The sequence below is a fragment of the Aspergillus pseudotamarii genome, assembly GCF_009193445.1.
Source record: "Aspergillus pseudotamarii strain CBS 117625 unplaced genomic scaffold BDV38scaffold_26, whole genome shotgun sequence".
Taxonomy (NCBI): Eukaryota; Fungi; Ascomycota; class Eurotiomycetes; order Eurotiales; family Aspergillaceae; genus Aspergillus; species Aspergillus pseudotamarii.
In genome coordinates, this window is record NW_022475040.1 from 378494 (window position 1) to 400179 (window position 21686).

Genomic DNA, 21686 nt, shown 5'->3' on the forward strand with positions numbered 1-21686 from the left:
TCCGCCCAATCCTCAGCAGCACAACCAACCAAACAGAGCAAACAAGATCCCCACACCATCCATGGACTAAAACAACCACCCCTCCAATAAATATATCTATAAAACCCCGTATGAAGATACACATCCATGTCCCTCCCATCCCTTCTTTCCCTTACATACCATACAATCAATTGTAACCACAAAAATGGACACCATGATCCCACAACGCCCCGTCCCACCAAAAGACGCTCTCAAACAATTCTACCTGCACAAAACCCTCTCTGAAGTCCCTAAGCCCGCCGCCGTGCTAGACCTAGCCATCATCAAACGCCACTGCAACTCAATGCTCCAGACAATCCAAACCCTAGGCGTAGGATTTCGAGCCCACGTCAAAAGCCACAAAGTAAGTTCAATAACCATACATCAAACTCCCTGTAACCAGTCCACCCCCTGCCCAAGAAACAAAAAAAAAAAATCTCCCGTAGCAAACCCCACCCCAAAACCCAACCCCCAAACTAAACAATGATAACAATGCTCAAAGACAACCGAACTATCCCGTCTCCAAGTCGGGACATCATTACCGGAAATCAATTTCGTGGCCTCCACAGTCCTAGAAATTGAGAGTCTGGTTCCCTTGTTGAAAGAGTTCCAGTCCGAAGGCCGCAAAGTGAATATCGTATATGGGATCCCACTCGTCCCATCCCAGGTTTCCCGGTTGGCCCATGCAGCGGCAGAACTTGGGCCGGACAGTGTCTCGGTGATGATTGATCACCCGGACCAAATCAAGTTTCTAGATACCTTTGCCCGGATTGCGGGGTTCGCGGCAGGGGTTTTTCTTAAGGTTGATTGTGGGTATCATCGGGCTGGATTGCCACCGAAGGCGATGGATAAGGGGGGCTTGTTTTCGAAATTGGGGAAGATGGAGAAGACGGGAGCCGGCAGATTGGTCGGGGTTTACTCACATAGTAGTTTGAGTTATGGGGGACGGAATCGGGGGGATGCACTCAGGCATTTGAGGGGGGAGGTTGAGGCTTGTTTACTTGCTTTGGATTCTTATGCGGGGGCTTTGCCCGTGGATAGGGAGTTGGTTGTCAGTGTGGGTGCGACGCCGCAGGTTGTTGCTGCGGAGTCTGTGGCCGAGGGAGATGATGCTGAGTTTGAGGAGCTGAGGAAGTTCCTGAAGGAGCCGGATACGGGGTCGTTCAAGGGACGGGTTAGGGTTGAGTTGCATGCGGGAAATTATCCGTTGCTGGATATGCAGCAGATGAGTACGAATGCGGGGGGTGTGCGCGAGAGGTTCTTTGATGAGGTGGGTGCGTATGTGGTGGCTGAGACTTGCAGTGTTTATAACGATGGGGAGCGTGAATATCCGGAGGCACTGGTCGCTGTGGGCACTTTGGGTATGGGGCGTGAGCCTTGTCCGAGTTATAAAGGATGGGGGGTTGTTGGACCTTGGGGCTTGCCAGCCACCCAGCAGGGGGATCGTTTGTTTATTGATCGGATCAGTCAGGAGCACAGTATTCTGAGGTGGGAATCGGAGGATGTTGCGAAGAAGATCCCCCTGAGTGTTGGCCAGACTGTCAAGGTATATCCCAATCATGCGTGCATAACGGGGGCGATGTACGCGTGGTACTTGGTGGTCGACTCGAGTAGTGACCCTGATGCTACAAAGATAGTTGATGTCTGGGTGAGGTGGCTGGGATGGTAGTATGTCGTTATACTGTAAGAGACGTGATGAAATGCACACTTTTCCAAGAAGCAGCCACTGAAGCTGTTTATCAGACTACTGGTAGTATATCCCGGTATACCTATCCAATAGACGGCCCGGAAGGCCCAGGAAGTGGATGCTAATGCCGCGTCAAGCTCCCAACCACGCCATACGTGCCCGTAGGAGGAAATAGCCAAAGACTAGTTGCTTCATGAGCTAGTGAAGCCTCATGTTTTCGATACATGTTTTGATTCAAAAAACATATCGGAACTGTAGTTTACAACGAGTCTGATTTTTCATGTGCCATCAGGCGATGTCTTGTAATGGTAAATATCAGCCATCGATCAGACTGAAGTAATACTAAGAATAGTACGTATAAATGATTAATCTGTCATTGGATCTGCCGCATAGAATACGTAAAGGATCTCTCCCAGCCATGGGCCTTTCATCTAAAATCTATAAGGTATAGAGTATATGATTCTATTGTATACTAGATTAGACGCGCGACTGAAAAAGGAGACGCCGGTCTTTATTAAAGGTATCGGCTCATTCAATAAAAGGACTCTCTCTCTACTCGGTATAAGATGTTCTATCTTGAATTCCAGCGTATCTAAATGTGCGTGTTTAACTCGCTGGCTCTGTTCACCGTCCACTGTAGGAGCGCGCCATTGGGTCTCATAGTTTAAGGACCTATAGATCTCGCTGCAGAAGAATTCTCGCGGTGGACACCCATCCCTTTGATTGAGCTGACGCCGAGAGGGTGTAAAATTGTGTTCGGGATAACTCGATTGTGAGGGCACTGCCTTTTTTCTCTCCTGGCCTTCTTGACAAGTTGCTTGTTGGTCCGTGCATGACTCTCACATTGCGCTTATATAAACCCGCCTCCCCTGCTTTCAACACGACCAACAACAAGAGTCAACCCCAGGTGGGCAGCTAGTAACTTATTCATCTCTTAGTAGACATGTACCTTAGAAGAATTATTCAGTCCGTTCCCTGCAAACCCTGCCCCCTCCCGGCGAAGTTACTCCCTACGGCAGATCTGGTTGAGGAAGAGCACACGCCCCATTATAAGCCTCAGCACTTCTATCCTGTACGTCTTTATGAGATACTCAACAACCGATACCAAATCGCCGCCAAAATAGGCTGGGGAACAAGTTCGACAGTATGGCTGGCACGCGATCTCCATCAGTATGTGAAGCTTATCTGATAATATATTCAAGCCTTATCTCACACTGTCATAGATGGCGATGGCTTCCGCCCCGATATGTGGCCATCAAAGTTAACGCAAACAATTATGCATCCCAAGAGTCTGCGGAAAAGGAGCTGCGCATTACTGAGCATATAACCAAAGTAAACCCCCAGCATCCAGGTCGCAACCTTGTCGCCACCTTGGTAGACTCGTTTCGCGTCTCTAGCCCCGGCGGCACTCATATTTGCATGGTCTTTGATGCGCTTTGTGAACCACTATGGATGCTGAAGCGTCGTTTCGAAGGAAACACCATCCCTCTCGACGTCTTGAAACCGGTATCTAAACTCATACTAGAAGGGCTACGGTACCTCCACACCGAATGCCACGTTATTCACACAGGTAGCTAGTCATTCAACCGATCCACTCCTAGGATCGGTCACTGCTAACGGACAAATAAGATCTCAAGTCCGATAATATCTTACTGGCCCTACGCAACTCGTCTATCCTGGACTCGGTCGCACAAGATGAGATGAACAATCCCTCTCCACGGAAACAGGTGGACGGTCGGGACATATACCTATCCCGGAATTTCTGGGGGCTGTCGCCCAGCGAACTGGGTAGATCGGTAATAACTGACTTTGGGCTTGCCGTGCGCGGTGACGGCCCCCCAAACAGCCACCCCATCCAGCCAGAGGGATATCGGGCCCCGGAAGTTTGTCTCGGGGGCGAGTGGAGCTACAGCGTTGACATTTGGAACTTGGGAGTTATGGTAAAGACCTCGTTATCATAATCACGATCGCCACTAATGGTCTATCAGCTTTGGGACCTGTTTTATGGCCGCGGGCCCTTCGACACAACATCGGACTCGCGCGGCTCAGGCTCTGCAGACGAAGCCCATCTAGGTCAGATCATTTCCCTCCTGGGGCCCCCTCCACCTGATCTTCTCGGCCGGGGAAAAGAAACATCTCGGTATTTTGACGCTAAAGGTATGCTAGCTGTGTCCTAAATAGACGAGGCTAACTCATTTGACAGGACAATTCAAATTCCCCGAGCTCATCGGGAAAAAGGACCTGTTCTCCATGGCTAAAGAAATTGATGATGACGGCGGAATACCCCTATTTGTAGACCTTATATCTAAAATGCTGCACTGGAGGCCTGAGGACCGGACGACGGCGGAGGATCTACTTTCCCATCCGTGGCTTCCGCAAACCAGACCTGCGAATGAGTGAGAAGGGGGTTATCTGTATAATAAATAGATATCTCTTCGTTCAAGCAACCTGACTGTTCAGGCGTTTCTTCTGTACCACGATCTGACGTATCAAATGGCCATGCGCGAGAGAGCTCCAGCTCTTATTGTTTAGTTCGGGCATGCGCCCGCACGAACTCATCCCCCGCCTTTGGGACGATGCGTTCCAGTTGTGCGAATTTCTCGTGACCCGCCAATCCACGGGCTCGCAATGATGACTGGCGACCATGCACTGGACGCCTCCCATCAGTTCCACTGATGCCGAAGCGCCTGCGCTATTAAGTTCAATCTTGTGAAGAACATCGTGCGAGAACAGAAACGGCCTTTTACCCTCTGAGATATCGCCCGAGCACCAGCCCAATTCACCTCTTGCTGCTTTGCTAGTAGTCCGAGGTAGGTAGCCTTGTAGGTAATTTTTTCACAGGAGACCTACCTCCCTGAACCAAGTAATAAACCGGCAGACTTCTTACTATATCATTACTTTGCGGGTATCATAGTCCACAGCTAATCACATCGGAAAATCATATAAGATACACACTCAGTGCACAGTGGCCCATCCGATTTCAATCCAGGTACGAAATGAGACAGCGGACGATCAACAGCTTCTGGAAGAAAGGTAAGAAAATATACATGCCGCGACCGACAAATCTCCCCCATTTCACCTGGATTAATGCGATAGCCACCATTGAAAGGGGGGCCTGAGATATACCCATACAGCCTGCATCGTGAACGGTGGCGACCAGCGGGAAATGCGGTGCTTCAAGTAGTCTTTTCCGCAGGCGTTTCTTCTCCATCGACGGCGGCTTCTCTTATAAGCAGAGAATGGTTTACTAGTGAAGGCGTCTATTAGCAGGTTTTCTGCAGTAGCATAACTCACACTGGCTCGGTGTGGGACGTCGTAACGGGTTGTGAGGAACTAAAGGAAGAGGAAATGAGGGGGGGTTTATACTCCGGCGGCCCTGGTCAGGAGCCTGAGCGCCTCACGCTAATACACTCTCAGAGAAATCATACTGAGTCAGAGCTTGTTCTGTCCTTATGTGATCATTGTTCTGGCGTATCAGGGTGTTTCTGTATGTCATACGTGTAAGTAGGGTCATTGAGTGGGAATCATCCGGGCAATCCTTCAAACTGATTAGCCTTTCAAACATGTTGTCGTATCGTTGTTGTTCCTTACTTCAGAGCCTTCCACATGAAGAAGAGCTTTAGAGAATTTGTATGGTGCTTTTGAGAAGTTATGTGCTACTACTTCGTACGTCTACAGTCCGTTATGGTGGGTTGAGATGTTAACGGAATAGACGGACGCATAATGACCCGCTGATGGCGTGGGACATATGGAAAGGGAGCGCTAAGCTTCCTACTGCCCATTAATCTTAGACTCAACCTAATAGATCACAAGCTTTCTTCTCTACGAAAGGACGAGAGCACATGCTTCACGCGAATACTTGATAAGACTCGCGTAAGCAGTACATGTATGGTTGTTTCAGATCATCGACAATGGATTACCTACTCTCGTGTCATATTCCTGGACCCTTCATGCAACTGCTTGATAGAGCATGAGTTCCACAGTCATTCCAATTATTCCTATACTGTGTCTATCAGTGGTGTCCTTTTGTCTGGACTTATTTAGGACAACCAGTCGCAGCCAAATTTTGACTCATTGATATCGAAGATAAGATCCCTGCACGCAACCTTAATTGACTCGTAATAAGATGAACATGCTCCCCAAATGGCAACATACTACGAGCGCCTAAGCCTCCACCTGGACGGACCTAGGGAACAAGACAGCCTCAGCCGATATACCAAGGATACTGAGAAATCCCACTCTGACGCGCGATTACCGCCCGCCAAAACCGGGGAACTGATCAAACAATACCCCTCAATGCTGATGGCAGGGATACCTCGCCGGGAATCTATATTTGATAGTATTATGAAGACCCTGCTGCTGTTAACATGCACGGTGACGTTTCTTCCCATGGAACACGGACAATTGTTGCTAATGTATCTATTGAAAGGTAACAGCTCCCTGTCGCACCTTTCCATCCGGATTTAGATTGTAAGCATTAATACTACTCATTTATAATCGGATCGCTCGACTAATGCAAGTTCTCTATGTGAGATTCATTGTCAATGAACTTTCCCAGCGTTATCATTGAGTCGAGAATTCCTTGAGCGGCCTGAAAGGCGTGCTTGAACACTGTGCGCCATATCCGTATCTCCTTCGAGCTACAAGGGCAATGTTTCAGCCATTACCGCAACAAAGAGCGGTTTTAATGCTGTAGGTCGCAGGACCGGGATCTTCTCCTAGTAATCATGGATGGTATCAATGGCTACCATGCAGGCGAGAAGGAGAATTGAAGGCCCCATGATCAACGGTATGACGAACAGGTGCTCTTTCAAACCGTGTAACAAGGGCCTAGAGCGCCGTTGGCTGGGAGGTGGTGGTCAGACAAGGAGGTAGCATGATAGGTAATAAATATTACCTTCCCAGAAGGGGAAGCAGTCAGAGAAGCCCGGGCCGATGGTGGACAATTCATGGGTTCGAGGCCGTATGTGGAGACCATACGGCAGAAGGGGATTGATTCTAGGGTTAGGGATCTGCGATGAGCCAACCACAGCAGTCTTCAGCAGATCAGCAAAACCCCCATTGGTTGGCAATTTTAGGAGCTTTTTCAACTCCTTGCATATTGTGCCCTTGCTCCATGATCATGACAGGACTATGAGAACAACACTGCCTCATTGTAAGCTGAAGGCGTTGATAGTAAATATCAATTGAACTGAGGAGCTGAAGGGAAAGCAAAATTAAAAAAGAAAGATAAAAAACCGAGAAAAATTAAAGCCACGCGAGTGACAAGAAATGGCGCAAACAATCCATTTCAAATAACTAAAAAGCAGTGGGCGGGTTTGGCCGACAAATGCCCTGCAAGGCATTGTAACCATTGACTTGGAAAAGTAACAAAGTGATTAGCAAAAGCTATGGGTGTACAGCGATATCGGCAATGTGTACTCCAAATTTTTGCCGGAGATGCGATTGTGCTAAACACCAGATTTTGACGTCTGCGTCAACAGTGCAGCGATGTGGGTCGGAAACAGACTGATTTTGGGGTTAGAGACAACGTCCTCTTGCGCATGCCCTGGGGGAGCGGGCGAAGCCTCGGCAGATGGAGGGTCGCTGGAAAGCCGGCACAGTAGAAGCTTTGGAGATTGATGTCCTTCCCCGTCGCCGCTTACTCGTGGGGGTTATCCACCGCCCTTTACCGAGCGGCGCCACCCATCGGCTCATAATCTATTTGTCCCTTTTTTTTTTTTCTGTACTACAACCCGGAGTGTATAGCGTTCTGATTTAGAATGGGCGTTTATCTGTTGACCGGGGTACCCTTCGTTATAGAAGAAAAATAAAGATTCAGGAAGGCGGGAGATAGCGCCTTCGCCTTGCATTGTTCGCACGAGTCAGACCACAAGGGAGGGTTGGCAATACGTACTTTACACTTATGTACACCCCTGGCAGGGTATCAATGGCTAGCAGCCGCTTTATTTTCCTGGTACTCCCCATGGTGGAGATGGTTCTAGTTTTAGTAGCCTCCCGTTAGTTCCGGTAGAACAGATCGGGGTGTCCGTGAGACTAAATAATATCTTTGTCCCCGTCATCCATCATTCTTATTTAGTCCATTGTCCATGGTCGATGTTGCTCAAGTCTGTGGCGAATGCATAGTGTGACCTTTCTCTTCACGCAACACTTGGCTTTCTTGGTAAAGGTCATTCGTCAAGAGCCTGGCCTATCTCTCCATTCCCCAGAGTCGATCCTTTAGATTGGTAGTTTGACGTTCCACGGGCTTCTTGTCACCATGGTAGCACAGGCGAAGACACCTCTCCAGGTGATTGTTGTTGGGTAGGTTGGAAATTTGACATTCTTGATGTGGTCGAAATGGTCGTGCTAATCTTAGTATAGGGCCGGTATGCTTCCCATTTTTCTGGGAGTTGGAAGAAAGTTTTGACGCTGATGGATACAGGAATTGGTGGCATGGCAGCAGCTCTGACTTTGGGGTCAAAAGGACACCATGTCATAATTCTGGAATCTGCTCCGAAAGTATGCAGCAAAGGCCCCCTCTGCTGTCGAAATATTTGCTAATCAGACCCATGTATAGCTCCTGGAGGTCGGTGCCGGTATTCAAGTTTCCCCGAATATGTTACGGATTTTTGACCGTGAGTATTTTCTGATACTCTCGAATTGAGGATGTTGCTGATTCAAAACAAGGCTGGGGCGTATCTCCGTTAATTCACTCTAAAGACGTTGCCCTGGAGCATATCCATGTCCGCCGGTGGCAAGACGGTAGTCTTTTAGGGACGATGCCCGTAAACAAGACATACGGTCAGCAGGTAGTTATTCATCGTGCAGATCTCCATAACGCCCTAATTGAGCGAGCGCTGGTGCTACCAAATGTGGAACTTCGAGTAAACTCGACCGTCACCGATGTTCAATTTGACCCAGCATCTGTGACGTTAGCCGATGACACTGTTATCCAAGGGGATATTGTGATAGCAGCTGACGGCATTAAATCTACCATCCGCGGCCACCTACTTGGCGAGGACACGCCCTCTAAGGCCATCCCAACAGGCGATGCAGCCTATCGGATCATGTTGCCACGAAGCGCGATGGAAAAAGATCCAGAATTGAGAAAACTAGTGGACGAGCCACAAGCAACTCGTTGGCTCGGTCCTGAGCGCCACATCATTGCCTATCCCGTTCGCAAGCATGAGCTCTTCAACGTGGTACTACTTCATCCGGATGGACATGGCGTGGAGGAGTCGTGGACCACCAAAGGTTCGAAGGAAGAAATGGTTGACAACTATCGCGGCTGGGATCGAAGGGTGCGGAAGCTCATTGACTTAGTCGCGGAAGATGAAGTTCTTGAGTGGAAGCTCTGTTTGCATTCTCCATTGAAAACTTGGATTAAAGGTAGTGTGGCGTTAATTGGTGACGCTTGCCATCCTATGCTGTCAGTCCCCCTCTATTTACTTACGAGAGGTCTATCCAACTAACGTCCCATTCAGGCCATACGTCGCTCAAGGCGCCGCGCAGGCTGTCGAAGATGCTGCCGCCCTAGGTGTCCTTTTATCAACAATTTCATCCAAAAATGAAATTCCTATGGCCCTCCAGGCGTACGAAAAGTCCCGGAAACAACGCGCGGAGACAGTTCAGCAGTCCGGCTCGGCGAACCGTATCACGCTGCATCTTCCTGACGGGCCAGAACAGCAGGCTCGAGACGAGCAGTTCCGTCTATCGATGACCGGCGGGTCTAATCCTGATCGATGGACAGATCGTGAAACGCAGAATTTCTTATGGGGATGGGATGCCGAGAAAGCTGCCCTGGAGGCCTGGAATGGTAAGATACCCAATGTTTTTCACTTCAGTCCCTTTCTTTATCATTGCAAAAAGATGAAACCTTAAAAACTAAGTTAAATATTCTGCAGAAATACGTGATGAGAATGTGCTTGAACCGCGTCATCACTTGTAGTGGGGTTCTTTCAACCCGGTGGTCGGATAAATTAAATGCTTAGGCGCACGTGCGCCGTACAGCGCCATGTTCAAAGTGAACAAGGGGCTGCTTCCACATATATTAAGCGATTGGTTTCATGCTTATACAGCGCTCGACTCATGTATATACCGAGGTTTCTTTTGCTGTTCCTACTTTGAGGACCGGATTTATGTAAATATGGCCGGGACATGATTGAAGTTACGATTATAGATTAAAAGCATTCAGTACTATCAATGAGCGACACATAACCTTGGACTAAAGCTGAAGTAGTTCTATCTAGATTGATGGACCTCTAGTTGGTGTATATTTCATCCAAAGCTATCCTATATCTATGTGTAAACCTCACCAGCCATATACCGTCTAGCTCTATATTTTTTCCTGTCGCTTCCTCAGGAAAGGTCCAGCGCCACGGCGAGAGAATCCCCATCGAATCTGGTTAGCCATTGAGATCTCCACATTCAGATCATCAGCCCAAGTCCAAACTAGTCCCGGATTCTTTTGAAAACCACGGCCGACCATGACAAAATCCAGACCCTCCTTCTCCAACAAGGAGTTAGCCAGCTGGGCCGAGTCGATCATGCCCACTGACCCTACCTTTAGCTTATCGCCAACTGCCCGTTTGACAGCGACAGCAAATGGAGCCTGGAAGCCTGGTTTCGCATGGATGTGTTGCGCCTGGTGAGTGCCACCGCTGCTGATGTCAATCAAGTCAATGTAGCCGCTCTCGGCGAGCGTTTGGGCAAACTTGATGGTGTCCTCTACTTTCCAGCTGGGCTCTGACGGCCTCGACTCTTCTAACCAGTCGGTGGCGGACACGCGCAGAAACACGGGTTTGTCCTCGGGAACCGCCTCTCTGGTCAGCTTGGCAATCTCCATACTGAGGCGAATGCGATTTTCAAAGCTTCCGCCATATTCATCCGTTCTCTTATTCACGGCGGGGGAAAGGAACGACATGAGGAGATACCCATGTGCGTTATGAACCTCAACAAAGTCCGCACCCGCCTTCACAGCTCGTTTAACTGCGCTCACCCATGCGACTTTCAAGTTTTCGATATCTTGCTTTGACATCTCCTTGGGCGTAGGGTTCCGAACATTGAACGGAGCATCAGTCGGACCTTTAACATGATCCGGCCAGCCGCCTACATTTTTAGAGGCAGTGTCATTCATGGATAGCCATGGGGCAACCGTGCTTGCCTTGCGGCCGGCGTGGGCGATTTGAACCCCAATCAGCTGGTTTTGGCTGTGGACGAACTCAATGACGCGACGCAAAGGTTCGATCTGCGAATCTTTCCACAATCCCAGATCTTCGGGGGTGATACGGCCCTCGGGTTCAACCGCAGTTGCCTCAACCATGAGGAACCCCGGTCCACGCTGGGCAATTCCCCCTAGATGGGCCACATGCCAGTCTGTCATATGGCCATCGTCACCTGAATACTGACACAACGGCGAAAGCTATGCATTTCAAAGTATTGTCAGCATAACCGTTTGATAACCAGGTGATGGCGGTTCTTTACTCCGATGCGATTATGAAAGGTCAACCCCCGCACGGAGAGGGGTTGGAACAGCTTAGGAGGGGTCGTTCCATCTGACTGCGGGTCGGCTGCTGTTCCCGCGGGAGGCTCTTGGGCGGGTGTAAAGTAGGAGATGCCAGGTGCAGCTTTGTTTACAATATCCGGAAGTTCTCGCGAGTTCATGATGTTCGACTCAACGAAGAAAAGTTCGATGGTTCGGTGGACGAGGGTGCCGCTGCGGTCGACGGGGTAAAAATAGACGAGATGGTATCATTTCTCGACTCTCAATCGTATGCCTTTTTGAGTTCATAAAGTCTATTTTGGTCTCTGCATGAATAATATGTCCAATGAGTTGCGATGAAATGATGATGTCACCTGGTAGAGTCCTCGGATGCAACGGGTATCGCCTGATTCGGATTATAACACACTCATCTTCACCTCGGCATAGAATGAGAAAAGATCTGATCATTTCGAATTCGCAAAATAAACAGGCAACACATGCCTGAAAGCGGCATCTCTTGCTACCGTCGGTTTAGAGCGGCATGATCTGTACAATAGAAAGGCCCTGAATGGTCATTGGACGTCTAACCTAGTATTGTTCAATGCTTGGCGGATTGCGTACACTTTGGGAGTATCCGAAGCTCATGTTGAACAATGAGAACAGGAAGAGGGAGAAAAATAAAGGAAAAGGTAATGGAGAAGGATTAAAAATAAATAATAGTAATAATAATAATAATAATAATAATAATAATAATAATAATAATAATAATAATAATAATAATAATAATAATAATAATTAGCGTACTCTCTGTGAGAATTTCAAATCACTCCGGTATCAATATATCGAGGTGTGCTCGAATATCGTACATAAAAGCTGAGATTGTATTGCAGGAACTCCGGCCGAACTGGGAGGAGGCACAAAGCTTAGGGTGGACATCCGTGCATTCGGCAATGTCTTCAATCCGGATCCTGCTACGTGTGTCTGACTCGTAGACATCTCCTACGTATTTGCCTTGAAAAGTTGACTGAATCAACATAAGGAGTGTCAGTGAAAACTATTGGATCTTAGTGAGACCCGAGATCCCGCAGATTCCGTTTATTCGGCATTGTTTCGAATGCTGTAAGAATCTCACAATCACCACCGGCCATGTGCAACAGCAGTGAAACCTAGCGAGCATTGAGGTCCATTCTATATAATGGGTTTCTTGAACTAATTTTGAGCCTTCTGCCTGGCCTCTCTTTTCGATGCCTTTTCCATAGGGTGGGACCCGATGAGGGAGGCTCCTATTGGCCTACTGTAGCACTTAGATAACATGATCCGTGCCTGAGGAACCAATGGCGGTGCTCGCTTTGAGATTTAGTTCCCCCGTTCCATCGATCCACATCACAACCAACGGAAAGGTCACAACGATAAATAATAAAATATTTCGGACAGTGGCCTCAGATTTGAGTTGAGATGGTTTGAAGGAGCCGCAATGGGTCTCGTTCCTCAAGGATATAAAACGAGCACGAGCGGCGAGACTGTTCCCTGAAAAGAAAGATCCGCAACGCATCGAGTCGCTTTGAAACCCGATTGATTCAGTTCGGCGCAGCGGTGGAGACCAAGTTGGTTTTCATTGTTGTTGTACCTAGGTAACTTTCAGCCAACCGCACTGACCAGTGGTCGGGCTGCAGATCGTCTGTCAGCAACAAAGACATCGTGAATATCGATTTCAATAGGTGACTGAACTCTCTCCTTAACGGCTGTAACCCATTGTTCTATCCCGAACTATTTAAAGCCCCATGAAGTTGCCCCGTGACACCTCTCTACGACAATCAAAATCTCTCTTTGATCTAATCCAGGCTCCGGAGTGACCGCAGCCTCTGCTCACAATGACGGGACTCCCCTGGGCGACGGTCTATATCGCGATCGCTGCGTATGCAATCGCCAAATCGACCTTCGGCAATTTCATCCTTCTATCGATCCTGGTCTCTCTGCTCAAGGTTTTCTATAATTGGGTGCTGTATCCAGACTTTTTCACGCCGATCAAGAAAATTCCATCGCCTCCCGTAAGTTTTCTACCGACGCCGGTGGCTGTGGGATTTCTAATGAATGGTGGCACAGGGTCGATCGTGGCTCACAGGCAATTCCGACACAGTCTTTTTGGAGGCGCCTTATGAGCATATGCGTAAATGGCTGGAAAATGTTCCAAATGACGGATTGATCCGCTATTATGTCTCTATTAATCTAGAGCGCATTTTACCAGTGGGCCCACGAGCTTTGAAAGAAATTCTGGTCACCAAGTCGTACGACTTCCCGAAACCTGAATTCATCAGGGCAAGCCTCAAACGTTTAGCCGGGGAACATGGGTTGCTCCTTGTGGAAGGGGATGATCATAAGGTCCGGACATAGACCATCATTTACTATGTCTCCTGTTGTGGCTAACTTGCAATAGAAATCTAAAAAGAACCTTCTTCCGGCATTCGCTTATCGCCATGTTAAAGAGATGTATCCGATCTTCTGGTCAAAGAGTATCGAAATGGTGAGGGTAATGGACGAAGACCTGCGAAAAAAGGCTGATCCAACGGACAATGTCCTCCGTATGGGAGCGTACGCCAGTAGGACGGCGCTCGATATCGTTGGGGTTGCCGGAATGGACCATGACTTCCAATCTCTTCGTGACCCTAACAACAAGCTCGTGAGAACGTATCAGAACCTGATGAGTGAACCGCCATTGTACATGAAGATTATCTTCCTCCTGACTCTGCTCCTGGGCGACCCTGCCTTCGTTCATGACCTGCCACTCGAGAGGAACAGGAGTATTGAGCGAAGTTCTGAAACCATCCGAGATGTAGCACGACAGATGATCCGGCAGAAGAGAGCGAAATGGGAAAGTGGGTCCTCCACCTCAGAAGATATTGATATTGTCTCTGTTGCCCTGCGAAGCGGGAATTTCACCGAGGAGGAGCTGGTAGACCAAATGATGACCTTCTTGGGGGCCGGACATGAAACCACATCAACTGCCTTACAGTGGTGTGTATACGCCTTATGCAAACACCCCGAGATACAGAACCGACTCCGCGAAGAGATCCGTGCAAACCTCCCGTCTATCTCGACAGAGAACCCCCAGCCGCCTGCTGCTGCCGATATCGATAATCTCCCATATCTCAATGCATTCTGTAATGAAGTCCTTCGCTTTCACCCGTCTGTGCCTGCCACTATCCGCTGTGCTAGTCGAGACACAACGATCATTGGAGAGCCCATTCCAAAAGGCACATTATTTCTGATTGCCCCCGAAATCATCAATAAGAGCAAAGAGTTCTGGGGCCCCGACGCCGACAAGTTTGACCCAGAACGCTGGCTAGGCCCTGGTCGGGCCAACAATGGTGGTGCTGACAGCAATTATGCCAACCTTACGTTTTTACACGGACCACGGAGCTGCATCGGCCAGGGATTCGCTAAAGCAGAGCTGGCCTGTATGGTGGCCGTCGTTGTGGGCAAGTACCATATGGAGCTGAAGAATCCCAATGCTCCACTTGAAGTCCGACAACAAGCGACTGTCTGCCCTAAAGACGGTGTGCTTGCTAAGTTTACTACTATAGATGGGTGGTGACGAAATGACCCTGTTGAATTCATTTTTGTACATTAATATCGATCTACTTACTGCTTGGATATCTACGAATTAGGGATCTAGCTGTGGCAACTCACTATGGAAATGGTTGGTGTTCCTTTGGCGGTTGAGGCATTCGTTTCTATCATGATATCACTTCTTATATTTCTCATTTTTCTGCTTTATATTTCACTCTATCAAGCTACAGGCTCCTCCAGCATCAAACCTGAACAAGAATGGGACAGAATAGTACCACAAATCCACAAACAAAAGTCTAGTCTGAATAACTTATTTAATACGGCTCTCTAAAGACCATCACATTCTCCATATCGTTCCCATTGCCATCTTCCTCCACCCACGTCCTCCACATCCCTCCGCAATTGAAATCAAACACCACCTTCCCCCGTCCCAACCCCACCCCAGACACAGGCACACCCGTATCCTTATCGACTTCCACCTCCGCCTCAATCCCAATAATCCCCCCTTCACCCTCCCCGGTAACCCCCCAACGCCCCCCAGCCGAACGCTGCAACTCACCACCTGGCCCAGCAACAGCAGAAACAGCATCAGCCAGCGTGGGCGTCCGCTCCGAAAAACGAACCATAGCACAGGCCGTCCTGGCCGCCGCAACCCTCAGAAAAGAATCCCCATTCCCAGTACCCGAAACAGCAACAGCCCGTCGCTTGACTCTATTCTCCGGACTAGAACACATCACCATCTTCTCCCCCAGCCCTCTCTCCAAAGGAACGTCCATAGGCAAAGACGCATAGCCCCTACTCCTTTCCCTGCTATTAAAGAACGACAAACAACCCCCCAACACCGCATCCAACAACCCTCCCCCTTCACCCTCCTCACCATCTTCTACAGTATTACACTGAACGTCCCACCCCTCCGCCCAAAACCCACTCCCCAAAGTCGGCGTATCCCCAATCCGTCCAGGCCACTTATTCGTCCGCCCCCCAGTACTCGTCGCAACAGCCACCCCACCCCACATATCCAGACAAACACACCCCACCGTCCCCTGACTAAAACTGACCGGCTCAGGCTCCTCCCGCAGACCCCGGAGATGCTCGTCCCACCGTCGTTGCGTCCAGAACCACTCATCAGGCATGAACTCCAGCCCCCACTCCCTGGCCTTCATCTCCACATACGGTGCCACAAGCTGCGGATGCATGCTGCCCCCGTCCTCACTTCCATTTACCCTAGATCCGGTCCGTAAGAGTGACTCCTTGGCGGCCAGAATCGGGTGTCGAACGTTCTTCAACCCCATAACGCCTGCGCCCCTCTTGATCGACCCTGGGTAATCGGGAGAGGAATCGTCGGAGACGAGAGATGTTACCATGAGAGAGGCTTCCATTTCAATGGTCCCGGCGGAAGTGAAGACGCTTCCGCGGCCGCAGTTGAAGAGTTCATCGTCTTCGAGGAGGGTTACGGCGTGGACTGCGGCGTCTAGGGCTGTGGAGCCGGATTTGAGAAGGGCGTGCGTGGAGCGGAGGTAAGTGAGCAGGGAAGTTTAGTATTAGGCGTAGAGGGATGGGGGAAGGGTGGATCTTTTGAGGGCGCCCGCGCCGCCGTGGATTATCAGGGTTGGTTTGAAGAGTGGTTTTCCTGTTTTAGAGTTGGGGTTGGGTTGAGACATTTTGGATTTGGATTTATCTATTGTGATGATGTTGGTGTTGTTGGAAGCGGTATGGCGGGCAGTGTTTGTTGGTTGCGGGGGGCGGGTTCTTATATGCAGGTTTTGGGCGGTTGGAGAGACAGGGTTTGGGGTTAGAGTTTGGTTGGTCCTTTTGGCTTGGAAGGATTGGAATAGATATTGGTTACCCTGGTAGATAATGAGTAATTGATTCTTTAGAGGTAATTTCTAGGATGGAGTCTTATTGTTCTGGTTTCTTATCTCGGAATGATCTGGGGTTGGAAGGAATGACTTACCCGCCGATAACCAGAGAGATAAGCATGGCGCTGGTACTATGCATCTGATTCCTCCTTGTTCCTGTTCTTTCTCATTTATAGTGATGTATTCATCGGACTCTAGAGGGAGATATCCGAGCATCATCATTGGTAGACTGCAGTGTATAGGAGACTGATATCACATTATACCATTTATCGGAAGTTAATATACAAGAAAGTCCAGCATTGGAAACCCCAAGACCGGCGTCGAAGATTCTTTTTCCTCCATCAACGTAATGAACATGCGAATGCAATGCTGTGCACTCCAACAAACCAGGCTAAAACAATACAAGAGGATTAAGAGCAGGGATAGAAGCACAATAGGAATAGCAACCTCTATAGTATGCCCCCAGAAATGATGACCACACCCAACACCTGAGAAGAGAGATACGTGATAATAATGTAGCATATAGATCGGATTCGGGAAGGAGGGATCGTAGCTGGGGGTTGATTTATGCAGCGACCTTGTCGCCAGATGGGGGAGCAGGAGGGAGCTAAAACATGCCAAGTTAGCTTAAAACTCATGCAAGCGGATAGTCCGGAAACCAAGCTGCTCCCGAAAGAAGACGCTAGAACAAGCTCACCTCTAGTTTTGTGTTGTCTGCCATCATTCTCTGGAAACCAATACCGACACCCTCAATGACAGCCAGGAAAACAGCACACATGATGGCGGAGTTTCTGGCAGCCTTCACACCACCACGGACAGCCAAAGCACCACCAGTGAAAAAACCAGCGATAACTGTAACAAAGAAAATCGATTAGTCAGACGCTGTCCAGTAAATCGCGAAATAAGGTACACATACTAGCATTGTAAGGGTCCTCCTTCTTCCGGATTCCCTTGATTGCACAGTCGAATGTCGAGAACATACCACCCCACACACCGAAGTTACCACCGAGGACAGGCGCGCGAGCCTTGATGGCTGTGAGGGCTCCTATCCGACGCTCTCCGTAGGGGCTGTTTCTGAAACCCTTGATACCGTGCCATACTGCACCACCAATTGCCTATAGTTTCATCTTATTAGCCCGATAGTCCAGTAAAATAGCGCGATTGGACCTCGATTCGAATACATACACCCATACAGAAAGCACCACCGAAATCACTCAGGGCAACCCAGGGGCAGGGATCTCTGGAGTGATCCATAGCGAATGTGAAAAGATATAAAGAGACGAGTAGATGATATTAAGCGGGCGGTAGATCCGTAAGCACGAGTAGCTACTGTCCTGACAGGCTACACGGTCTGTGAGATGCGATGTGTCAATGGATCGAGCGGTTGCTGATGACCTGGATAGGTTGTGGCTCGTTCGAGGGAGGATGGGATCGAAGGCGTATGTATTAACGATGATGAAGTGTCGCCAAGTAACGTCCTCTAATCGTTAAACCGCGGAAGGGGATGTCTTTTGTGGGGACAATGAGGTCGGCGATGGAGCAAGTTGGCGGATCGCAGCAATCTTTTTAGATGGCGTTTTTTCGCCCGGAAAACGTGACTTCGGACGGGGAATGAGATCACGTGCAGATAACACCCCCGGTTTCCGCTCGTATCAAAACAAACTTTTCTCGCGATGCATGGAAGAACTACGACTTTTCCCGTAGTCTCGATACTCTGTGGCAAAGCAATGGAAAAGAAAACCTTGTTGGCCTTGCTTTCTATTGGGCATTATGCTAGAACAGCCCATGGTTCAAAAATTTATCCAAAACCCAAGGAAGGATATTCACATCTATGTACATACGTTCCACGTCATGTGGCAAGCGTTATCTTGAGAGAACTCAAGACGGCAAATTCCAAATAAAGTTCAAAGCACCTCCTTCATATGCAGGGAATTGTCCTGCACTACTGATACCAAACGGTGCCATCGATGGGTCGAATGGCAAAGAAAGCCAATCATCAGCCGCGACATCGTTGAGGGACGGGATGTACCCCATATCAGACATGTTTTGAGACATCGAAATATCCATCATAGGTGTATTGTTACTGTGATCGGTGCTCGATGGGACACCCATGGAAGGTCTTGAGGCTGTTCCCTGGTTACTCTTGACAGTCTTTGATGATGCCAGTAGATTCCGCCGCAAACGTGCGACATGCATGTCTAAGAGCGCAGCATAGCGAGTACTCAAATGGATATCATCCAAGGCGTTTGACCTTAGCGCTTGTATACTCCGCTCGAGAACATCCAATGACTCTCGCAGCGTCGATTGGCGTGTTCCCAAACTAAGAGCCTTCATGAGAAAGATGGACGAGCTCGTGATACGGAGGAATATCCGGACGGGGCAGAATCGTAATACCCCATTCTCAGCCAGTTGGATTACCTTTTGTAGTATCTGACAGCATCCATCAATAACTTCCTGAATGTATTCGTAGTCAATCGGGTCAATGTTCAGCGCGCGGACCTCTTCCGCGTGAGGATCGCTGTCCGCGAGCACCCGCTCCACCACTGCTTGCATTCCGACGGAATGCGTATAGACTCGGACAAAATGATATTCGATGAAGAGGATATCAAAGTACTGTTTCTTGAGTGCTGTGTGTATTCCGTTAGTTTCAGACGCGCAAGAATTATTCCGGTCATGGGTTAAATTCTAAGTTTAACCAGATTCACCTACATCGTACTTGGAGATGTTCTTCCTTCCACTTGTCCAGTATCGGACGAAAATGATCCAGCAATTCAATATACCGTCCACTATGCAATTGCTGCCTGGCAAACGAGACGGTCGGAAAGAACATATCAGTGACCGATTTTGCCAATTTCGTCAGATCCATCCAGGAATCCATAAAAATCAGCCATTCATCACCGGATTGATTTAGCTCTTTTGTCGCCCGCCGCCCTAGGACAGCATGGTTCAGGCTCTGTGGCATAAGCGATACGCAGCCTATTCGCCATGCGAGTTGATTGATATATACATATAACAACCGCTGCACCCGCTGCCTGCGAAGTTTGATCTGTTCCCCAGATATAAATCCCTCGTAACCAGACGCATAACCCAGCTTCTTCTCATCAAGCTCGAAGATACCCAGTTCGTGCGCAAGAGACAAAGCTGAGCCCAGTAGCATCCAAGACATCTGGTCTGATCGTCGTGCTGGCTCAATCATATCCTCCAGCCATCGATTGGTAGAAGACGGATCCTCTAGCTCTTGCGGCTCCGGGGGAACTGACGTGAGGTCGAAGTCCCAGCCATCACTTTCTGGAGGGAAATGGAGGGATCGGGGGTGCCATTCTGACATTAGCATGAGAGCCTCGATCGTCCCTATGTTCCGAACCTTAGACTGCGAAGATTTCTCCTGCCCGAACATAAGTCGCATGACCAGTTGCTGACAATGCTGCCAAAGCCGATGGTGAATGAAAAAGTTCCTTGATCCACCACCTGCACCAGGCAACAGGTGATAACGAGAGGATATCATCAAGATAGTACAGCATAAAACTGGATCGTGCGACACAAGCCAGCGATGATTCTTATGGTCTGCATAGAAATCAGTTAATATCGGGGACAGGTCCGACATATTCTTGAAGAAACTGTACCGTCAGTCAGCTTTCACAACTTAGTAGTACTAGAACAGTTGGTTATACGAACAGGTCGATGAACGTGACAGCCTCTCTCGCAGTGAACCATCCCATCCGAACAAAGCGACATGCTCCCCAGACACTAAGGACTTCTTTGGACGCTTGGGAGATTTCTACGGGCTGCGCTGCTTTCGCCAGAACCTCGGGAGGAACAATGGATTGGTTTAATGAGCTGTCATAGTTATTGGAGCGACCAGTAGAGCTTCGCGCATTTCGCGACGGCGTACTCGACTCGCTTAAACCATTACCATGCTCCTTACTATGGGCGGCCGCGGCCTCGAAAAGGATATTGAGAGCATCGTTCCCACTAGACACCACGGTGCGCATCATAGAATTAGCCAAGGTAGAGGTGGATTGCCGCCGTCTTTGGCTACCCTCTGCTGGGGACGACTGAAGTGTACTATCACCATTATCCTGGTCATGCTCCGCATAGCTAAGTGGACTCGGACCGTGGCCTAAAACGTGGTGTGACTCGTCCCTACTAATCCCGGGATTGCTAGATAGTCTAGGACGTGTCCTTGCAGACAGCGGTGTACCTTCTTCCGATTGCCCTTATGCGATGTTAGACATGGTCTAACCTGGAGAAGGAGGACGGGTTAATTCACCTCGTTTCTTCTGTCTTTCCCATGCCTTTTTCTCACTGAACACACACTCCCTTTGCTCCCTCCTGCACTTCGCACACGGCGGCCCTAATGGAAGACCATCCGGCCCTGTCCCTAATTCACATTTTGCCTTTCGCTGCCGGCAGGCAAGACATGCCTTGTAGGTACGCTGGTATGTGGCATGTCCGTTGCGGGACTGTCTCCTGACCTCCATTCTCACAGGGAGCAAATCAACCAATCACATGATAGTGATGGATTATGGCTATGAGGTAACAATGGGCCGGACGCAGGAGCCAAAGGCAAATGGCTGAGTGGCCCGGGTTTTTGGTTTTTCGAGATATTGCGGATGTTGGAATGTGGTTGGCAAAATAGCCGTCAGTTGCCGAGGAAGATGGTGGAAATACCCGCCCCTACTTTAGCTTCAACTCAACAAGTGGCCTCGTTCCCCTTTTAGGCTTACAATGTCGCGCAGGGAGCATAAACTTCTGTGGGATTGATGCATCACATGTAATTTATTTGCATTAGGGTCAGGTACTTTCATACCAAGATGTAACTACTAATTAGTCAAACGTAGGTAAAAGATGCGGCTATAGAGTCTTAAATATATATTCTGACCACTCTGTACTTAGCTACCTTTGATGCGTCGAACCCTTAAAAACGCACTCTTAGCTAGACGAAAAGTGAAAATTGGAAAGTAGAGAAGAAATGGCCTTAAAATTTTCACAATATTTGCCCTCAATTATGTGTGCTTAATATTGACCACGACTGTATACCCGCAGTTAACAGCACATGATGTCATTGCATACTAGGCGCCGCAACCATATC

The 21686-nt window shown here is 48.9% G+C and overlaps 9 protein-coding genes across 9 annotated transcripts; 4 read left to right on the forward strand and 5 right to left on the reverse strand.

Moving 5' to 3' along the window:
* Nucleotides 1-184: 184 nt before the first annotated feature.
* On the forward strand, nt 185-1687 carry BDV38DRAFT_282907 (putative serine dehydratase domain-containing protein; the record flags this gene model as incomplete). The annotated part of the gene is made up of 2 exons (XM_032059912.1): nt 185-382; nt 521-1687. The coding sequence occupies 2 exons, from the start codon at nt 185-187 to the stop codon at nt 1685-1687; spliced, it is 1365 nt and encodes a 454-aa protein (XP_031913725.1).
* Nucleotides 1688-2508: 821 nt separating this feature from the next.
* BDV38DRAFT_86273 (putative protein kinase) lies at nt 2509-4125 on the forward strand. The gene is made up of 5 exons (XM_032064061.1): nt 2509-2875; nt 2929-3275; nt 3335-3645; nt 3694-3862; nt 3909-4125. The coding sequence occupies exons 1-5, from the start codon at nt 2649-2651 to the stop codon at nt 4103-4105; spliced, it is 1251 nt and encodes a 416-aa protein (XP_031913726.1). The 5' UTR covers nt 2509-2648; the 3' UTR covers nt 4106-4125.
* Nucleotides 4126-7964: 3839 nt separating this feature from the next.
* On the forward strand, nt 7965-9635 carry BDV38DRAFT_271230 (putative salicylate hydroxylase; the record flags this gene model as incomplete). The annotated part of the gene is made up of 6 exons (XM_032057277.1): nt 7965-8008; nt 8098-8206; nt 8265-8322; nt 8375-9116; nt 9172-9503; nt 9592-9635. The coding sequence occupies 6 exons, from the start codon at nt 7965-7967 to the stop codon at nt 9633-9635; spliced, it is 1329 nt and encodes a 442-aa protein (XP_031913727.1).
* Nucleotides 9636-9923: 288 nt separating this feature from the next.
* BDV38DRAFT_246653 (NADH:flavin oxidoreductase/NADH oxidase) lies at nt 9924-11574 on the reverse strand. Its single transcript, XM_032054572.1, has 2 exons — nt 11171-11574; nt 9924-11108 (listed from the first exon to the last, which is right to left on the reverse strand). The coding sequence occupies exons 1-2, from the start codon at nt 11348-11350 to the stop codon at nt 10023-10025; spliced, it is 1266 nt and encodes a 421-aa protein (XP_031913728.1). The 5' UTR covers nt 11351-11574; the 3' UTR covers nt 9924-10022.
* Nucleotides 11575-11994: 420 nt separating this feature from the next.
* On the reverse strand, nt 11995-12263 carry BDV38DRAFT_246654 (uncharacterized protein). Its single transcript, XM_032054573.1, has one exon. The coding sequence runs from the start codon at nt 12162-12164 to the stop codon at nt 12003-12005; it is 162 nt and encodes a 53-aa protein (XP_031913729.1). The 5' UTR covers nt 12165-12263; the 3' UTR covers nt 11995-12002.
* Nucleotides 12264-12707: 444 nt separating this feature from the next.
* On the forward strand, nt 12708-14880 carry BDV38DRAFT_86298 (cytochrome P450). Its single transcript, XM_032064062.1, has 3 exons — nt 12708-13216; nt 13272-13547; nt 13603-14880. Exons 1-3 carry the CDS (start codon nt 13040-13042, stop codon nt 14758-14760), a joined length of 1611 nt encoding a protein of 536 aa, XP_031913730.1. The 5' UTR covers nt 12708-13039; the 3' UTR covers nt 14761-14880.
* A 169-nt stretch (nt 14881-15049) lies between these two features.
* BDV38DRAFT_282912 (nucleophile aminohydrolase) lies at nt 15050-16114 on the reverse strand (the record flags this gene model as incomplete). Its single annotated transcript, XM_032059913.1, has 1 exon — nt 15050-16114. The coding sequence occupies one exon, from the start codon at nt 16112-16114 to the stop codon at nt 15050-15052; it is 1065 nt and encodes a 354-aa protein (XP_031913731.1).
* A 487-nt stretch (nt 16115-16601) lies between these two features.
* BDV38DRAFT_246658 (protein transporter TIM17) lies at nt 16602-18135 on the reverse strand. Its single transcript, XM_032054574.1, has 4 exons — nt 17780-18135; nt 17511-17709; nt 17292-17446; nt 16602-17201 (listed from the first exon to the last, which is right to left on the reverse strand). The coding sequence occupies exons 1-4, from the start codon at nt 17846-17848 to the stop codon at nt 17160-17162; spliced, it is 465 nt and encodes a 154-aa protein (XP_031913732.1). The 5' UTR covers nt 17849-18135; the 3' UTR covers nt 16602-17159.
* BDV38DRAFT_246667 (putative C6 transcription factor) lies at nt 18124-21446 on the reverse strand. Its single transcript, XM_032054575.1, has 4 exons — nt 20865-21446; nt 20270-20810; nt 19304-20211; nt 18124-19221 (listed from the first exon to the last, which is right to left on the reverse strand). The coding sequence occupies exons 1-4, from the start codon at nt 21073-21075 to the stop codon at nt 18473-18475; spliced, it is 2409 nt and encodes an 802-aa protein (XP_031913733.1). The 5' UTR covers nt 21076-21446; the 3' UTR covers nt 18124-18472.
* Nucleotides 21447-21686: the final 240 nt, after the last annotated feature.